The 18717-nt window shown below is 44.0% G+C and overlaps 1 protein-coding gene across 2 annotated transcripts in view; it reads left to right on the top strand.

Annotated features, from left to right (window-relative positions):
* Positions 1-2434: 2434 nt before the first annotated feature.
* Positions 2435-18717, top strand: part of LOC118387265 (mitogen-activated protein kinase kinase kinase 1) — a 50067-nt gene continuing 33784 nt past the window's right edge. For both annotated transcript variants that reach the window (XM_052525137.1, XM_052525136.1), the window contains exon 1: positions 2435-2964. In XM_052525137.1, the coding sequence (XP_052381097.1) occupies positions 2471-2964 (494 nt within the window). In that variant the 5' untranslated portion in view covers positions 2435-2470. The remainder of the gene's footprint in view (positions 2965-18717) is intronic.

Raw genomic sequence — 18717 nt, 5'->3', positions numbered from 1 at the left:
AACTCCTAGACTGTTCTCTCTGCCACCGCACAGCAAGCAGTACCAGTGCACCAGGTCTGGAACCAACAGGACCCTGAAAAGATACCCCCCAAGCCATAAGACTGCTACCGCTTACACATAGACTGGTACCCACACACATAACATGCTCTCACACACACACACACACACACACACACACACACACACACACACACACACACACACACACACACACACACACACACACACACACACACACACACACACACACACACACACACACACACACACACACACTTTCACACTCACCACACACTGCGGCCACAGCTCAGTCTATTGTCGATCCTGTTGCCTAGTCACTTTACCCCTACCTACATGTACATAGCTACCTCAATGACCTCGTACCCCTGCACATCGACACAGTACCAGTACTCCCTGTATATAGCCATGTTACTTTTACTCGTTATTGTTATTCATTATTTATTGTGTATTTATTCCTCATGTGACTATTTATATTTTATATGTTTTCTCTTTAACTCTGCATTGCTGGAAAAGGACCCGTAAGTAAGCATTTCCTTGTTAGTCAACACCTGTTGTTTACAAAGCATGTGAAAAAATAACGTTTCATTTGATTCTACCCTGTCAATGATCAAACGATGACACCTTTGTAAGCCTCAATGACCAAAGCAACCCTGGTATAAATGACCATGAGTGAGGAGGTGTGTGGTCATGTTTCATGTGTTCAGGCCCACGTGAGCAGGACGTGTAGAAGCTACAGGAAGTCTGAGTGGCTATGAATAGCGCTTGGTGATGGATTGAATCCACATTGACAGGAAATTGTTTTCTCCCCAGGGCTCAAAGATCCACTCTGCTCTCAGTTTTTTTAGAAAGAAAATAACCTGCTTGCCCAACTACCGGTTTCTGGGAAAACAAACTTTTTTTTGCTGAGTTTGCACGCTCAAAATCACAGTCTGAAATGGTCCATATTCAAGAGTTTCTGATTGTTATATCAAGATAGCTCGGCATTGACTTTCATGTTTGTGGAGATAATGTTTTGGGGGGGAATTTGATACAGAATTTTATACAACAGAACACTGAATAAGGAGTACTCATCTATGTGATGTATTTGACACCAATCCCCGAATACCATGCACTACAGGTCATAATAGCACATACTATTCATACATAAAATCATTTGGTGTAACCTACATGTAATGTGCTCTGAATCAAGAAGAACAATCCCTTTATATCAAGAGGAAAACCATATCAACGGTTTCATTTGAGGGCTGATATTTTCAACAATGTACATGACATGAATACAGTGTAGGGAAGAGTACTGTATTTCCAAATAAGAATGTACTTCACATGATGTTGGTCTGTGTTGAAGCCTTCAAGCCCAATCGTTATTTGCTGTTAGGATCTTAAACTCAATTGTGCCATTATATAACTTGAATAACAAAAGATAGATTCAGGGGGACATGCAATTTGCAGGTTCACAAAGCTGACACTCTGCCCAGACCAACGGTTGCCCTAGAAAAAGAGGAACACACTGAACTGGTTGGTCATGGCCAGAGACCTTCCTAGTGCTTTGGGACAATCTCTGCAGTTTATACTGATAAGTAATTATCAGAACAGAATACTAATGTATTCAAAAGATAAGTAATTATTTTACCAGTCATAAATTCTGTTTTTTTTGTTCATTCATGTAGGCCTTACCATATAACAACAATAAGAATCCTATACATCTTTATTCAAAGTATTTATGTATTCAATGTAGACCTATGTTTGTTTTACTCAGTCATTTATGAAACTTCCAGTTAGTAGGCCTAATTTCCCATCCGTTTACAACCTTTACAAGCACGTGTTCATTAAGTGTTTCTTGTTTTCTATTGGTTGAGATTATTGGTGGCCAATAGACATGTGTTGTTACTGCGCCAAATAGCTAATTTTAAATAGAGCCGTGTTGTTTAAACAGGCAGCACAATTCTGATATTTTGCCTAATTTTTGGCAAAAGAGCAGATCTGATTAGTCAAAAGACCAATTAGTGCAAAAACGCTCAGAATTGAGTTGTCTGTGTAAATGCAGCATTCTTGTGTCAGTTTTGTGTTGTGTTTCATATATTTTAACCTGAGTGTTCCCTGGGTGTGTTTTCAGCTACCAATGGTTTGTAGTTATGTATGGTTTAACTTTCTCTGCAGTTTTTTAAATACATCTAAAATAAAACGAATAACTTTATTCTGATTCATCATTTTAAGCGTTTTGAGGTGGTATCACGTGCTGCCTGTAACAGGAGTCACGTATCATTTATTGTCAATCTTATTTTGAGAGATTTGGAACTTGCGTAAAGTTGCGCAAAATACGCCAACTGAAGCGCCTTTTACGGTCGAATGTAAACACCACGGTTCTCTCGCTCCTCCCTCCCTCCCATCCCCCAATGCCCTCCACTCCCTCTTCATAGAACCTAATAAGTGATAAACTCCGGGACTGAAAATGGCGACGGCGGGGAGCCGGACCTCGTCGTCGGGAATATACGAGTCGAATAACAGCACAAACGTTGAAAGCTGTCTTCAAGGAAATTCAAGCACCCCTAGTCTTCCAAGCAGTCACGGTAAGGCGAAGAGTAGTACAGGGGAAAACTCACAATGGAGACGTAAAGATCTACGCAAAGTCCGAAGTGTGGATCTGGATAAACCTGAGTCGCTGCTCCTATCTCCTGAGACTGGGACGGCTCCGATATCCGCGCAGCTTCACTTCTTGTCCATTTCCTCGCCTGGTGCGGTCCAGGCTACTTTATTACAGAAAACACCCCACATTCAGCAGAGCAACTCACTAACTGATCACCCTCTCTCGGATAAAACGACTAATAGTTTGTCTACAGCCGCTCAGGAATTGTTGAAAACTTCTTTCAAAAACAGCAGCGACCATCTCAGTCCGGATAATGGTGCAACCGTAACTTCAATAGAAGTTAATACTACACAAAATAGGTAAGCTGTACATACAAGATTGACTCACTGCATGGATTGTTTGATAATCGTTATACTTTTTATCTTGTTGGCTGGATTCTGTCAGTTGCAGAGTTCTATATTAATTTGTGAGATTTCCTCATCTTGGCGCACGTTTCTATCAGTTTTTGAAACTTGCAATAGCGATTTATGAAATGCAAGTGCGTGTTTACTGTAAGCATTGTTTTTATGACAATAAAACGTTTTTATTGGTTTATAAATAATTAATAATGGTGGTTTATAAATAATTAATAATGGTTCAGGGTCTTTATGTAGGCTTTTTCAAAAGCATATGTCAAAATATCAAAGACAAGAGAATTCAAGGTCGGTAATTGTCCAACTTGTATCAAATTGTAATTGTCACATGCTCCGAATACAACAGGTGTAGTAGACCTTACCGTGAAATGCTTACTTACTAGCTCTCATGTAGAAGGACCATTTGTGTCGGCTATGTGTATTTTGGAAGTAGAGGCTAAAGTGTCTATTTACAGATGTGCCACGGTCAGCAGCACTAGTTTGCACTACCAATAGGTTTTTTGAGAGTAAGACATTTCAATGTCATCACGGTACACACAGAAAAACATAGCTAATGTTTTAACGGAATTGTTTATTATTAAAAAGTTAATTGTGAAAGAAATTCTGTGTGACAACCTTTACAGTAGGTCAAGTGCTTTAAGCAGGTATCCCATTCTGCTGTTTTTCCATTTATAGAACATCCTTTGTTATGCAATGTTCTACAATTCAAATTAATTTGTCCTGTGTACTGTGATCACACACAGTTCTGTGATGGTTGCTATTCAAAATCAGCCAACTTCTATACATTTCCTTTTGTGAGTAGTATTTAACAATCAACATCTTTAGTGTCCATTTATTTTTATTTAACCTTTATTTAACTAGGCAAGTCAGTTAAGAACAAATTCTTATTTACAATGACGGTCTACCGGGAAACAGTGGGTTAACTGCCTTGTTCAGGGGCAGAACGACACATTTTTACCTTGTCAGCTCAGGGATTCGATCCACCAACCTTCTAACTGCTAGGCTACCTGGTTCATGGTGGGGTGGGTATTCTCCTAAACTAACATGGAATTGTTTTAAGATGGTCATACCATGGCTCATTTAGCTATTTGATTTATAATTTTAGGACCCCTGTAAGTATCAAACAAAATATTTAAAATGCTTTTGATAAAATATAGAATTTGGCGTTTATTGCTATAGCCCATAGAAACGAATTGAACAACACATTCATAAATGGCAAAACAGACACTCATAAGGATTTGAAGTGTCTGTCCTATGTCTAGGAGATATAAGAAAGCTCAGCAAATATTGTAGTTTTTTGGACACTCATTTTTACCACCATCGTGTTCGTGAGAGTCTTCCCTTTCCATAGTGGAGTCATATTAGTTTGGACGTTACAGACAGAAGATCACACGTTGGCGGTACCAACTTCAGACAAGTCCTGTGGGGTTTGTGGGAGTTGTAGAGCAGAATGGAGGACACCATCGTGGTGGTCATAGTTAGTAGACCAAACCATTCAGATGTTAGACATTTTTCGTGATGTCCCCTGGTCTGACAAACGGCACTGTTAAAACTAGCAGATTTTGATGGAGATTTTTGTATTATGTTTGCTGCACGGGTGCGTCAATAGACTCTTAAGGGTTAATGAGTGACATAGGTGTATGAACAGGCAGCCCAATTCTGATATTTTCAGATCTTTTCACATCCGCTCTTTTTCAGAGCTGAACTGATTGGTCAAAAGACCTATTAGTGAAAAAAATATCAGACTTGGGCTTCCTTTCTCAACACAGCCATATAATGTAAAGATCAGCCCGGGATGAATGACAGCTTTTTAGAAAGGAAAGATTGTGAGATGAGAATTTGTTGCAACATGAGACATTGGCTTTTGGAACGGTACAGATAATGAAAGATGAATAGGATGTTGAAAGCTAAAGAAATGGATGGAAAGAGAGCTGGATCCCATTGTGGTGTTTCTTGTCCGGGATAATGGGCTAAGGCAAACCATCAGTATCCCCTCACCGCACAAAGGTAAAATTCCAACAAACTCAACTCCACTGTTGGACCTCAGAGGCCCAAGCCCTTTTCTGCACACAATAGTTTCCCGGTTGAACTTTAGTCCTCTCTCTACTGATCCTTGGGCCAATGAAATATAGAGACAATAATGAATGTTAAGTATATATTATACCCTTTTTTTTCATTTAGTAGAGCAAGACATCACAAGCCAAACCCATAATTGGCATGTTTTATTTAGTGAGGCATCATTGTGTCAATAGCTTGCAGGGACTTGCATTACAGAAAGCATAGCAGTAAACACAATCCCATATCAGATATTTTATTACACTTAAAATCTGAAGAAGTTGAGGGAAATATCTTAGTCATGGGTTTGTCAGAGTTTGCATAGACATGCACTACATGACCAAAAGTGTGTGGACATCTGCTCATCGAACATCTCATTACGAAATCATGGGCATTACTATGGAGTTGGTTCCCATTGCTGTTATAACAGCCTCCACTCCTCTGGGAAGGCTTTCCACTAGATGTTGGAACATTGCTGTGGGGACTTGCTTCCTTTCAGCCACAAGAGCATTAGTGAGTTTAGGCACTGATGTTGTGCGATTAGGCCTGGCTCGAAGTCAGTGTTCCAATTCATCCCAAAGGTGTTTGATGGGCTCTGTGCAGGACAGTCAAGTTCTTCCACACTGATCTCGACAAACCATTTCTGTATGAACCTCGCTTTGTGCACAGGAGCATTGTCATGCTGAAACAGGAAAGGGAGTTCCCCAAACTGTTGCCATAAAGTTGGAAGCACAGAATCGCCTAGAATGTCATTGATGCGGTAGCGTTCAGATTGCCCTCCACTGGAACGAAGGAGCCTAGCCCGAACAATGGAAAAAAAGCCCCAGACCAATATTCCTCCTCCACCAAACTTTACACTTGGCACAATGCATTGCTGCAAGTAGCGTTCTCTTGGCATCTGCCAAACCCAGATTAGTCTGTCGAACTCGGCAATGGAAACCAATTTCATGAAGCTCCTTGACGAACAGTTCTTGTGCTGACGTTGCTTCCAGAGGCAGTTTGGAACTCAGTAGTGTTCCAACTGAGGACAGACAATTTATTTTGGCGTCCCGTTCTGTGGGCTTGTGTGGCCTACCACTTCACAGCTGAGCCGTTGTTGCTCCTAGACCCTTCCACTTCACAATAACAGCGCTTACAGTTTACCGAGGTAGCTCTAGCAGGGCAGAAATCTGACTGACTTGCTGGAAAGGTGCCATCCTATGACGGTGACACGTTGAAAGTCACTGAGCTCTTCAGTACGGGCCATTCTACTGCTAATGTTTGTCGATAGAGATTGCATAGATGTGTGCTCGAATTTTATACACCTGTCAGCAACGGGTGTGGCTGAATCCACTAATTTGAAGGGGTGTTCACATACTTTTGTGTATATAGTGTAGTTTCAATATTAGACATAATTAGGCTAATGCTCAGCCTTTAGGCTTCCACATCCTATTGAAATGCTCTCGCTGGACATGTGTGCTTTCAAGGACGATTGGTGTGTTGTACTCCACCACAGCACTCACACATTGTAGAATCTACATTGTGATTTTGAGTCAGATAAAGCGAAACGCCTCGGTTTGCGTCTGCAAACTGAATCACTCACTGACATGTTGGCTCAGGAATATCAAAGAGTGTCGTGGAGTTTTGTGGAGCTATTCGTAGCTGTTTTGTCCTCCCTGAACAACCCTTGCCGGTAGAAGATGAGGCATCCAACAGGTGTTGCCGACGTTTCAAAAAGCAGGTGTGTTAAGTCAGAACCTCGTTGACTACTCGTAAACTACAGTTGTCTTACTGATGAGAGATCAAAAGAGAATTTAGTCAAACGTCTCTTTCTCCTCTGGCTGACACAGTTTCTTAGGATTTAAATAATTCAAAGGCCTGGATTGCTTCTTCCCTTGCTATCTACAGTGACGGTTACACATTAAGGTCAGGCGTTTCTTTGAACTCTATTCGTATGCGTCACACTAACTACAGGGAAGACTCGATTGGGCACACTGAATGTCTCATGTCTCGCAAGGTCCCTTATTTAAAGATGCACTATGCAGAAATCGCTCCCCCATTTCCTGGTTGCAAAAATTCTAATAGTTCACTTAATTTCAGTTTGTGACAATCAAGCAATATTTAGTGTAGAGAATCATTGTACCATCTAAACCACTGTGAAGTATATTTTCCATAACCAAAACTATTGTTTTCAGCTATTTGAAGCTGGTGTACAAGAAGCAAAAACAAAACTTAAGAACCGAAGCATAGAAATAGTGCACATAGAACATATCTACTGCTTCTTAGACTTGCTTTCAATGAGATTGAATGATCTATAACTCACATTTCTATGTGAGTTTTGGTCGGGTCACCCCAAAAAAGTTCCATATTGCAGCTTTAATTCATAGAGGTCTAATCAAAGTTTAGTATTTGAGGGAGATGATGTAATGGTAGGTACGATACATTATGTGGCCGACCTTTTTTGGAGAAGTTTCATGGCTTCACCGTGTATGTTGATTTATTTATCCAGTTGGTGCCCTACATATCCTGTCTACATTGTGAGGTTGAGGTCTAATGGAAGAGAGAAGCTATCACTTGCACTGCCTCGGGCCAGAACATCCCCCAACCACGTCCTCAACCGGTCACTCAAACAAGAAAAGCTGCACCTTCATTGGCCTTTCGTCCATATTTTCTCTGCTTGGCCATTTTAAGTTATTGGAGCTCTTGCTTGGCTCTGTGGTATGTTTACAATGAAACTGGACACAATTGACCAGGGCCTTCACCTCAACTGACCAGTTGGCACTTGAAAGGCTGATCGTAGTGGAACCTGACTATTGTGCTTTTTGCTTCTGAAGGACAGAAGTTTCCGTTGGAAAAGAAGCTGGTATGTGGCCAATGGGTGTTCCCTACCCACGGGGTCGCAATTAATTTGTTTGCATTTCCAGCGGATGTGGCAGGAGTTCTGACGTTGTGGTTTACAGTAGACCGACAGTCCGATGCAGGATAAGATATGCCCTACCATCATGTGTCCAAGCACTCTGCGTTGCGTCGTGCATAAGGACTTAAATATACCACGGCTGTCATCCAGTCAGCATTCAGGGCTCGACTAACCCAGTTTATAAAGTAGCCTATATCTTGTACTGTGGTTGGGTTTGTACACCTCGTTTAAACTCCTCATAACCTTGGCTGGTAGCTTGTATTCTTAACTGCACAAACTCCTTGCTATTATCGTCAGTCTCATCAGACCAGAGGTAATTTGTGAAGTACACTTCCTTTGGACTACACCCCTTCCAAAAATCACCAAGTGGACATTTCTGGAAAAAAAAGACAAAGTCCCCTCTGCACATTGCTTAAGGATCCATAATTGAGAGTTTCCTGAAGTAATTTCATCTCACGTTTTATTTAGCTGATGCTGTTCAGGGCTTAGGTTTCAAACACCGCTTGACTCAATTGTCAAGCTGGTGGCGATGTTGAAGATTTCAAGAAATATTTGGGCTTAAGTCATGTTTGTCTGCAGTCGTTTTCGGGGGGCGGGCATCATGTCATTAACGTTTTGTTATCCTGTCATCGTGATAGAATGAGTCATCGTGGCTCCAACACTGGGATGGTTACTGAACAGCTGGGGGGAGCGGCTGTTTTGGAGTCAGATTAGTAGCTGGTTAACATCTGGATGCCCAATGACTCCATGGGTGAAGTAGAGGGAAAGCCTATGAAGAACAAACCCCATGGCCCTTCAAAGAGTATGACCTCACGTCATCTCAAAGACTGTGGGTGTCAGTGAAGTCATATGGAAAAATGATACCAGCATTGGTGTGATTTCTAGAAAGACCTGCAAATGTTCACTTCAGACTGTTAACCTATACAGAAAGTCAGGTCAATGATCATCAACCAAAGTTCTGGATAGGGCTGGGATGGTACCAGGTGTTGCGATATGTTATCCATGTCAGAAATGAAAACACGAAGCAGATCCAGCTCTTTGGTCCTTTAAAAACCTGCGGTATATAAAATATTGTGTGTTATAGCTTGGAAAATAAATACATGTGACTCAGGATGACAACACAATGATGTTTGTTTCCAACATTTGGGATGTTTTCCTAAAGAAGTTACATCCGCTTCGTGTTTTGTTTCCTTGCCACAATACTAAGGAGTGTATGGTGATACTGGTATCGTCCCGGTGCTAGTTCTAGATCTTCCAAAGTCATGAAACGTCGTGGAGAGTGGTCCTATGGATCAGTTTCTTATGTATCATATGTTGTTAACGTCAGCTCCTTTGACATTGACCAGACCAGAGGATCTTCTCTGTACTCGCTTACTGTCCAGTGTTCAATGCAGGGTCGGCAAGTAGCGTTTGAGTGTAAAATGAGGCACTTTACTTCTCTGGGATAGTATGGAGCCGTTGGAGTCAAGGGGAGCCACCGATCTCCTCCCACCGAATCACATGACTACTGCGGAGTGCTTTGATCTGGTCATCCAGAACTGGTTTGACCGCAGCCCCTATGTCCACTGCCAACTCCACCATCAAGGTATGTTAAAAGGCGCTATGTTTATGTTTTGTGGAGGAGATGGCCGCAGACAGATCGGTTTTCAATGACTCAGCGTAGCTTTCAACATTTTCAGGTTTTACTGAATCATTTTAATTCAAGGATTGGGATTTTCCAGACAGATTTTTTTGCAGAGAGCATTGGTTTTACGAGTATTTCCTTGACAAATATTCACATTCAGTATATTGCCCTGTTTACACTTCTTCTTCTAGTATCTAGTGGGAAACACGTCTGTTTTTCAGGGTTTGATTCAGAGCTGTTCTAACCTCTACATTTTATAGTGATGGACGTGACATTTTTTTAAATCACACAAACAACGCAACTTTGAGTCAGACACTGTTATTGAAAAGTAGCTCTCACCGTTATCCATTCCATAAAACTCCTGGCCAAGGTTCAAGACTTGCCTGGGTAAATGCAAAGCTTTTATAAAGACAACATGGCAATGTTTATAACGAGCAGTCCCTTCAAGACTGGAGCAGCCCGAAGCATCTGAAATGCACTGTTGCTAGGCAGACCAGGGGCTGGAATGCTCTCAAATTCTATTCTTCACATGGGGGGTCAGAAGCCAGCTTTTGTCCTTCTCCACTCTCCAACTCGTTCTGAAAAAGCCTAATGCTATTTGTGATAATTGGTATATGATTTAAGACTGGGGAGCCAATACTGTGTTCACTGAAAACACATGTCTCACGCTCGACGTGTGCGGCGCTACAGCATCATCAGCATGAACGACGATTGCTGGATAATGTTTGACTGTGGCTTTGGAACAGAAGGGATGTTCTTAGAAGCCCATGTTAATGTATCATCTTTTAAATGGATTTTGGGGCAAATGTCTTTCGTTTTAATGGCTATCTTTTAACCAAGACCTTACCTGATAGCTGTTGGGTTTCTGATGGTAATGTGTTGTTGAGAGAGAGGCCTAGTTGTAGGTCTGTTTTCTATGGCCCTGCCCCAGTGGGTTGTGGGTTGGCCCTGGACTCCAGAGGGTTGGAGGCTGAGTTTGACTGTTTTGTCTAACCAGCCTGCCTGGGCCTCTCCACGTTCACCAGAACTGGCTGTTTAAAGCCCGGGGTTAGCTCAACACTCAGAGCTGGAGGCCGCTAACAAAAGGCCCGGATATTTCCATCCCCATTAGGCGTGTGAGCAGGCCTAGGGGTCCCCTCCCAGATTCTGTTTAGTTAGCAGCAGGACGAGGCAAGCTGGAGATTACATGTGAAAAGTAAACACATGGGTCCCTGCCTAATCAGGGCCAGATTACCAGTTAAAACAACGGGTCTCCTGCAGGCCCTCCGTATATGCATTCAACACACAGCCAACATACACACAGACATCGACGTATACACACACACACACACACACACACACACACACACTTTCACATGACATGTTCTGAAAACAGACCTCCAAAAATCATGTCGCTAACACTACACACGACTTCAAACTTGAAGCAGCAAGTAAGTATACACTGATATGATATACACCGAACAAAAATATAAACGCAACATGTAAACTATTGGTCCCATGTTTCATGACCTGAAATAAAGGTCCCAGAAATTGTCCACACGCACAAAGCTTATTTCGCTACAATTTTGTGCACAAATTTGTTTACATCCCTGTTAGTGAGTATTTTCTCCTTTGCCAAGATAATCCATCCACCTCACAGGTCTGGCATATCAAGAAGCTGCCCAGTACACAGGTGCACCTTGTGCTGGGGACAAAAGGCCACTCTAAAATGTACAGTTTTGTCACACCACACAATGCCACAGATGTCTCAAGTTTTGAGGGAGCGTGCAACTGGCATGGTGACTGCAGGAATGTTCACCAGATTTGTTGCCAGAGAATTTAATGTTAATTTCTCTACCATGAGTATTTCTGTCTGTAATAAAGCTTTTAAAAATGTATTTTTAGGGAAAACCTAATTCTGATTGGTTAGATCAGGGCCTAATTTATTTATTTCAATAGACTGATTTCCTTCTATGAGCTGTAACTCTGTAAAGTTGTTGAAATTGTTGCATGATGTGTTATATTATTGGTGTGTTCCAGAGGCTTACAGGGGTGAGAAGGGCAATCTTGAATGTTGATAAAGAATGCATGGCTTGTAGTTTTGGTTTAATATTTTCCAGAAGGTGGGGTCAAGGACAGCTAAATATTGACCAGTGCCTCTGACGATTAGCTGCCAAGCTTCTAACAACATTCTGTTCATGTGTTGCTCCACTTCTTTCTTCTGCTGATGTGCTAATGTATAGTGGCAGAGAAACAAACAAGTTGTGCAATCTCTGTTTCTCCCAACGCAGTTTATATGTCCATTTATGTGTTGTATGAGGACCTTGCTTTGAATTTGCTGCGTTAAAATAACGGCCCCTGGCTGGCGTGTTCGGCCCTGCCCATTTGTTACAGTCAAAGCTGTTTTTGGAAGGGCTTAAAAATGTTTACTTAGCCACGCCTTTCTTCCACCGTGCGTTCATCCGGGCAGCTGCCTTGGCCTCCACACACTCCCCTAGGGTCACTGTTCCACACTTGTTTTCTTTTTTTGTCTTTCTTTGTGCTTTTCAGGTCAAGTTGTTTTTGTTTCAAGCCATGTTTCCTCAAGCAGCTGAAAACGCTGGCTTGTGCCTGGCTGAATGCAGCCGTATTCACCTTTTTGCCCTCATCGGAGTATCCCTGCCCTTCGACCACAGAGATGGTAGCACTTTTCTTCAACTATCCACGAGCCAGTTTGAATGAGTCTCGGTAGAGATTACGTCAGTGGAGGCTGCCGAGGGGGAGGACGGAACTGAGCGAATGGACTGGCATCAAACACATGGAAACCATGTGTTTGGTGCATTTGATACCATTCCACAGATTCCGCTCCAGCCATAACCATGTGCCTTTTCTCCCCCAATTAAGGTGTCACCAACATGTGTTGTCGGAGGCTCTTGTTAGCATCTCGCGATCTTGAAGGTCAGGAACCTGTCTGACCCCCCGTGACGGTCAGGAACCTGTCTGACCCCCCGTGACGGTCAGGAACCTGTCTGACCCCCCGTGACGGTCAGGAGTGGTCTGACCCCCCGTGACGGTCAGGAACCTGTCTGACCCCCGTGACGGTCAGGAACCTGTCTGACCCCGTGACGGTCAGGAACCTGTCTGACCCCCCCGTGACGGTCAGGAACCTGTCTGACCCCCCGTGACGGTCAGGAACCTGTCTGACCCCCCGTGACGGTCAGGAACCTGTCTGACCCCCCGTGACGGTCAGGAACCTGTCTGACCCCCCGTGATGGTCAGGAACCTGTCTGACCCCCCCCGTGACGGTCAGGAACCTGTCTGACCCCCCGTGACGGTCAGGAACCTGTCTGACCCCCCCCGTGACGGTTAGCTCCACAGCTTTCGTTCAACATGCTGATCTGACTTCACTGATGTGATTCGTTTGCTCTGTTTTAATGTCTACAGTCTCAGACTTAAAGTTGTGGCCGTGCCAAAGCTCACCTTTCCTGGAACTAACTGTCAAAATGCCAACGCTGAAAGCGACGTCCAACTGATATTTTGCAATGATGTGCCTAACTAAGAACAAGGGCTATTTGATCACCGAATAAAAATACTTCAGCGCCGTGCATCTATAAAAGTATGAGCTAAATGTGATTGCATGAAAATATCCAAGGCAGGAATAGCCAGATGCACTTTCTAGTGTCCTAGACGTCGCCAAGAAACATAATGGATGGAGAGAACTAGGCAGTTCTACTACAGTGCCAACTTTGCATATTTCTTGCGTGTGCTCGCTCTCTCGCGTGCGCTCTCTCTCTCCTTCACTCCCTACCTGTCAGTGGTGCACGAGGAAAGGCCATGCATGTGATTCTCTGGGTAGATTTGGACTCGAGTCGCTTTCACATGTGACTGGGGAGGGCCCGCAGAAACCCTGTGAATTGCACTGTTGCCTCTGCTCACAGCGGGGACGGATGAGTTGAGCAAGAGAGAACGTAAGAAAGAGGGATATTTAGAGGGTGGGGGGAGGGGGGTGCAGTCCCCTGCCACCCTTGACCTGAGAGGGGCTCCCATGGGCTTCTAGCTTTTTGTGTTAAGAATTATTACATTTTTTTTTTAGAGGGAGAGGTGCTTTCATCGTGTACCCACTATGGGCCGTGTGATTCATGGTATACCCCCGTGGGTATACCGTCCGTGATTCATGGTATACCCCCCGTGGGTCCGTGTGATTCATGGTATACCCCCCCGTGGGTCCGTGTGAGTCATGGTATACCCCCCCGTGGGTCCGTGTGATTCATGGTATTCCCCCCGTGGGTCCGTGTGATTCATGGTATCCCGTGGGTCCGTGTGATCATGGTATACCCCCGTGGGTCCGTGTGATCATGGTATACCCCCCGTGGGTCCGTGTGATCATGGTATACCCCCGTGGGTCCGTGTGATCATGGTATACCCCCCGTGATCATGGTATACCCCCCCGTGGGTCCGTGTGATTCATGGCATACCCCCCGTGGGTCCGTGTGATTCATGGCATACCCCCCCCCCCCGTGGGTCCGTGTGATCATGGTATACCCCCCGTGGGTCCGTGTGATCATGGTATACCCCCCGTGGGTCCGTGTGATCATGGTATACCCACACCCTCCCGTGGGTCCGTGTGGTTTAAGGTGTCAGCTTGCATCGCCAGTGAAAGATCCTGCTGTGTACGAAGACAGCGGCTCATGACTGCAGCAGCCAGTATCTCAGGCAAAGTCATGGACAGTTCATGAACTATATTCTACAGACTCCCATGCTAGCTACACTGCTGTCCATCTCCAGTCTAAGAGTACTCTAACTGTAATATCCTAGGCAACAGGGTCCTAGGCAACAGGAACAGTGTCCTAGAGAGCAGTGCTGGGGCTGGAAAGGGCACCACCTTGGTTTAACTTGCTGAGACTGTGATACTACCACACTTGGATGTGAAGGTTGTAAATGGTCGACTCATGGGCTGTTTTTACGGTATGAGCAATGTGTCCTTTTGAGTTGGACTGGCAATGTTCTGCGAACTGTAAACCTGATATAACAGCTGGCCAGATGGTTGGAGAGTTACGGTCAAAGTCGGACCATTAAACACAAAAGTCCAATAAGAAAACGGCAATAAAAAACCTCCTTTTGATATTCGCAGAACACTGCATGTGTTTTTACGAACTTTGTTCCACTTGTGTCTGGTGAAAATATTGATTAACTTGGGTAAATCACCTGTCTCAGTTTCCACTCAACTCTATGTTCTGAGACAGCAGAGTGAATATTTAACACCTTCCTTTGCCTACTTCAACTCCAGTGGGAAAGAGCGATACCCAGTCAGTTGTTTAACTGAAATGTGTTTTCCTCCATTTAACCCAACCCCTCTGAATTAGAGAGGTGGGGGGGGGGGGCCTTAAACGACATCCACGTCTTCGGTGCCCGGAGACTCTCAGCAGAGGAAGCTATGATGCTTCTCATTAACCCAAGGTTAATTCAAAGACAATGTCACAAACAAAACATCACAGCCAAATACATAAATACATTGTTTTTGAACACTTTAGACCAAGGTTGGCCTCCAGTACAGGTTTCTATGGTGGTTGTGTTTATCTTTGTCTAGACTGTTCCGGAGACCTTGAGATTTGGCATCTTTTAGCATCGGAGAAGTAACATCAGTTGAGAGATCTGATGGTGTCATGGCTCATAGTTGTCAGATGCTTGGGTTTCTGTGTATTCTATGTCATCAGGAGACTGAATGATTTTCCAGGGAATGGCTACTTTTCATAGAACCTCTCTTCGCGGCTGCCGTAGGGATGTGTTCCATACCTGCGTTTTGACAAGTGCTTTGGGATTGGCCAAGCCACGGTTGAAAAGGGAGAGCGATATTAAGCTCGCCGCTCCTCCTAAAACCAGTGTTCATCCTGCCTCGCCGCTCCTCCTAAAACCAGTGTTCATCCTGCCTCATGATTCCCCTTTTCTCCTCCTCCCTCCCAGAGGCCATGCTCCACTTCCAACATGTTGGCCAGTGGGACATTAATGGAGTGTCTGCTCGTTGGGGCACTGTGCACAATCGCACTGACACGCTGGGGGGGGCCTGGGGGGGGGCAACCAAGCCTTTTCAGCTCCATGATGATTCATGCTGCAGAAGTTAAGCTTTTTTTTTTTTTCCTCCCTGAAAGTTATTTTATTTTATCATCACTGAAAGTTAGTCTGGTTTGGGATGAGGACGTGTGTGTGTGTGTGTGTGTGTGTGTGTGTGTGTGTGAGGCACCAGCAGTACTATTGGTCTGGTTTGGGATGAGGACATGGTGTGTGAGGCACCAGCAGTACTATTGGTCTGGTTTGTGACTTGATGAGAGAGCTGAGGGCTCCCGGGAGAGGTTAATGGGGCTTCCCCTGCTCAGAGGGAAGATGGGGAGATGGTGGGGTCCTGACCTCTTCCAAATACCCCCATCACAGTGGGGGCCAAGCGCTCTGAATAACTCTGGGTGGGAGGAATTTCTCTGCATTCCATCTACATTCCAAAGCCAAGCAGTGGGCACTGAACTAAATGACACGCACACACATTGTTCACACACATGCACACAACACTCCCACTTGCCATCAGCAACTGCTATAGTGGTATGAAACAAACTGATTGTGTAGCTACTTTTGTTACTTTAAATTGTTTATCAGACATGTATATAGCAGGTGAGACCATGGTATGTTGCCTCTACTAGCACTAGGCCTAAATTCAGCACTAGGCCTAAATTCAGCACTAGGCCTAAATTCAGCACGAGTCCTATATTTAGAAGCTGGCTGCACTAAAACGACGGCTTCAGATGACCTGCAAAAAAAGATCTCTATTCAGACATGTCCTGTTTTGGAAGGTATCCGGTAAGATTCATTTGAATGAGTAGACTCGAGCAGGATGCCATTAGAGGTCAAGAAAATGTTACGGTAATGCAGGAAGACTGGTTCGAACATGTTTAAACGAGTCTTCCTCCATAGGCCAAAATTCTAATGTGGAGAATGTGAATACTTAGTGCGTTTAGTTAGTCAGCGGCCTATATCCTGTATGTGATCATCACACTTTATTATGAACTAGATAGACATTTCAAAGTCAGGGCATCCCAGCTTTAGTCCGTTTGATACATTTCTACTCTTATTTGTTTAAAATAAAAGCTAGAGAACTTCGCTACCAAAATGTTGGCAAACTAACTTAATTGCAATTAAATTGGTAGACCTGCCATTCATTGTTCAAACGTAATTGGGCATAAACTCTCAACTGTGAATTGAACATGTTTTCTTGTCCAATGACGCGATACTGAAGTTTTTCATCTAGGGATGTTCAATTGCCGTAAACTATTTCCCAGAAAGGACCTTATTGGACAGAGGCACACCTCCCAAAAGGGCGCTCTGAATGGTACACCGGAGTCCAGTTTCCTGTGTTGCGTAACATTCGTCATGAACTTTTATCTCTTACATGGTGACCCAGTTATCCTCCAATCAGGAATGGGATTTGGACCTAAACCTCTTCAGGCAAGCAAACCAAACAGCAGGTTGGAGAGGGACAAAGCGAGAGTCTGTGCAGATGTCCTGCCACACAGGTCCCGTGTAACTCAGTTGGGAGAGCATGGCACCAGGGTTGCGGGTTCAATTCCCATGGGGGGGGACCAGTACGAAAATGTATGCACTCATTACTGTAAGTCGCTCTGGAAAATAGTTTCTGCTAAATGTCTCGAATGTTAAATATAATGTCCAACTGACTCTCTGATCTGACATCTTCATGATTAGGGTCTTCATAGTGGTGGCTGTGTTTGTTACCTTTTTAGAAATCAACTCATGTGACTACCAATGGTATTTCTACCCAAAGACACCACCACTGTCTGGTTTAACAAAAAAAAGCTCACAGGCAGAGAGCTGATTTCCTTTCTTTGCATCGGGCTGCTATTGAGGCTCTGATAGTCTTTCCTCTTCCTTTCTGACCAACCCTTTATCTGAATTGACAGGTGAAGGTGGTAGGTTTCAAACCGCCAACTTGAGAAATGCATATTTTCTAAATCTTGCGAAACATCCCAGGTCGTGCTGTTGTTTTATTCCCCCCCCTCGCCTGCCCACATGATCTGAAACCGAAATGGGGAACTTCTCCTCTTGGTGGACCAGTTTCCGTCCGGCCGGCACATGTGGCGGATATCTGCTCGGAATCTAATTTCTCCTCTCTGACCATAAGCTGCTGGTTTGTTTGCTTGCCTGAGAGGAAGTTCATGCCAAAGACGCAGAAACTTCAACACAACTAGTGACTTGTCCCTTCAGCTCAGGTTTATTACAGCGGATGATAATTCTCATGTTCGTCTAGGTCAGGTGGGCCGTTTTTGTTTCTGTTGGAATTAATAAGAATGTTAGGTCTTCCTTTTCCCCTCCCATTTTTCTTTTTAATCAATATGTCAACGAGATTGTTCCCTGGCCCTCTTGTTTCCCTAGAGAAAGTGATGGATAGTCCCCTTCCACCCCACACACAGTCCCAGGCAGCTCTATATGGAGGGGAATGTGTCAGCACTGGGCAAGGCTACCTGATGCTGAAGCTAACATTCAGTGTAGGGTCGGGGCAATACCAGTATCACCATACTCGTTAGTATCTTGGCAAGGAAACAAAACACGAAGCGGATTTGACTTCTTTAGGAAAACATCCCTAATGTTGGAAACAAGTATAATTTATGTTTTCATCAAAATTCACATTTATTTTCTATAGCACACAATATTTAACATTCAGCAGTGTTTACAAAGGACCAAAGAGGGTAGTCTGCTTCATGTTATCATTTTTGCAGTGGAAAAACTATTGCGGTACTGGTATTGTCACAGCCCTAATTCAGTGCAGAAGAATTCCCCCCTGGATGTTTCTGTGGGTACTGTCTCCTCTCCGGCCCCATGTTTCTATTGCGGTACTGGTATTGTCACAGCCCTAATTCAGTGCAGAAGAATTCCCCCCTGGATGTTTCTGTGGGTACTGTCTCGTCTCCGGCCCCATGTTTCTATTGCGGTACTGGTATTGTCACAGCCCTAATTCAGTGCAGAAGAATTCCCCCCTGGATGTTTCTGTGGGTACTGTCTCCTCTCCGGCCCCATGTTTATATTGGGAGTACTGCAGCACTTTGTCTAAATACTTCCATGGTTGGTTCTCTCATAGAGGGAAACATCGGGCAGAATCTTGCTTTGAAAC

This window comes from Oncorhynchus keta, chromosome 9, assembly GCF_023373465.1.
Source record: "Oncorhynchus keta strain PuntledgeMale-10-30-2019 chromosome 9, Oket_V2, whole genome shotgun sequence".
NCBI lineage: Eukaryota > Metazoa > Chordata > Actinopteri > Salmoniformes > Salmonidae > Oncorhynchus > Oncorhynchus keta.
The sequence above is the reverse complement of the archived record's forward strand: the minus strand, read 5'-3'. Positions and strand labels throughout refer to the sequence as shown.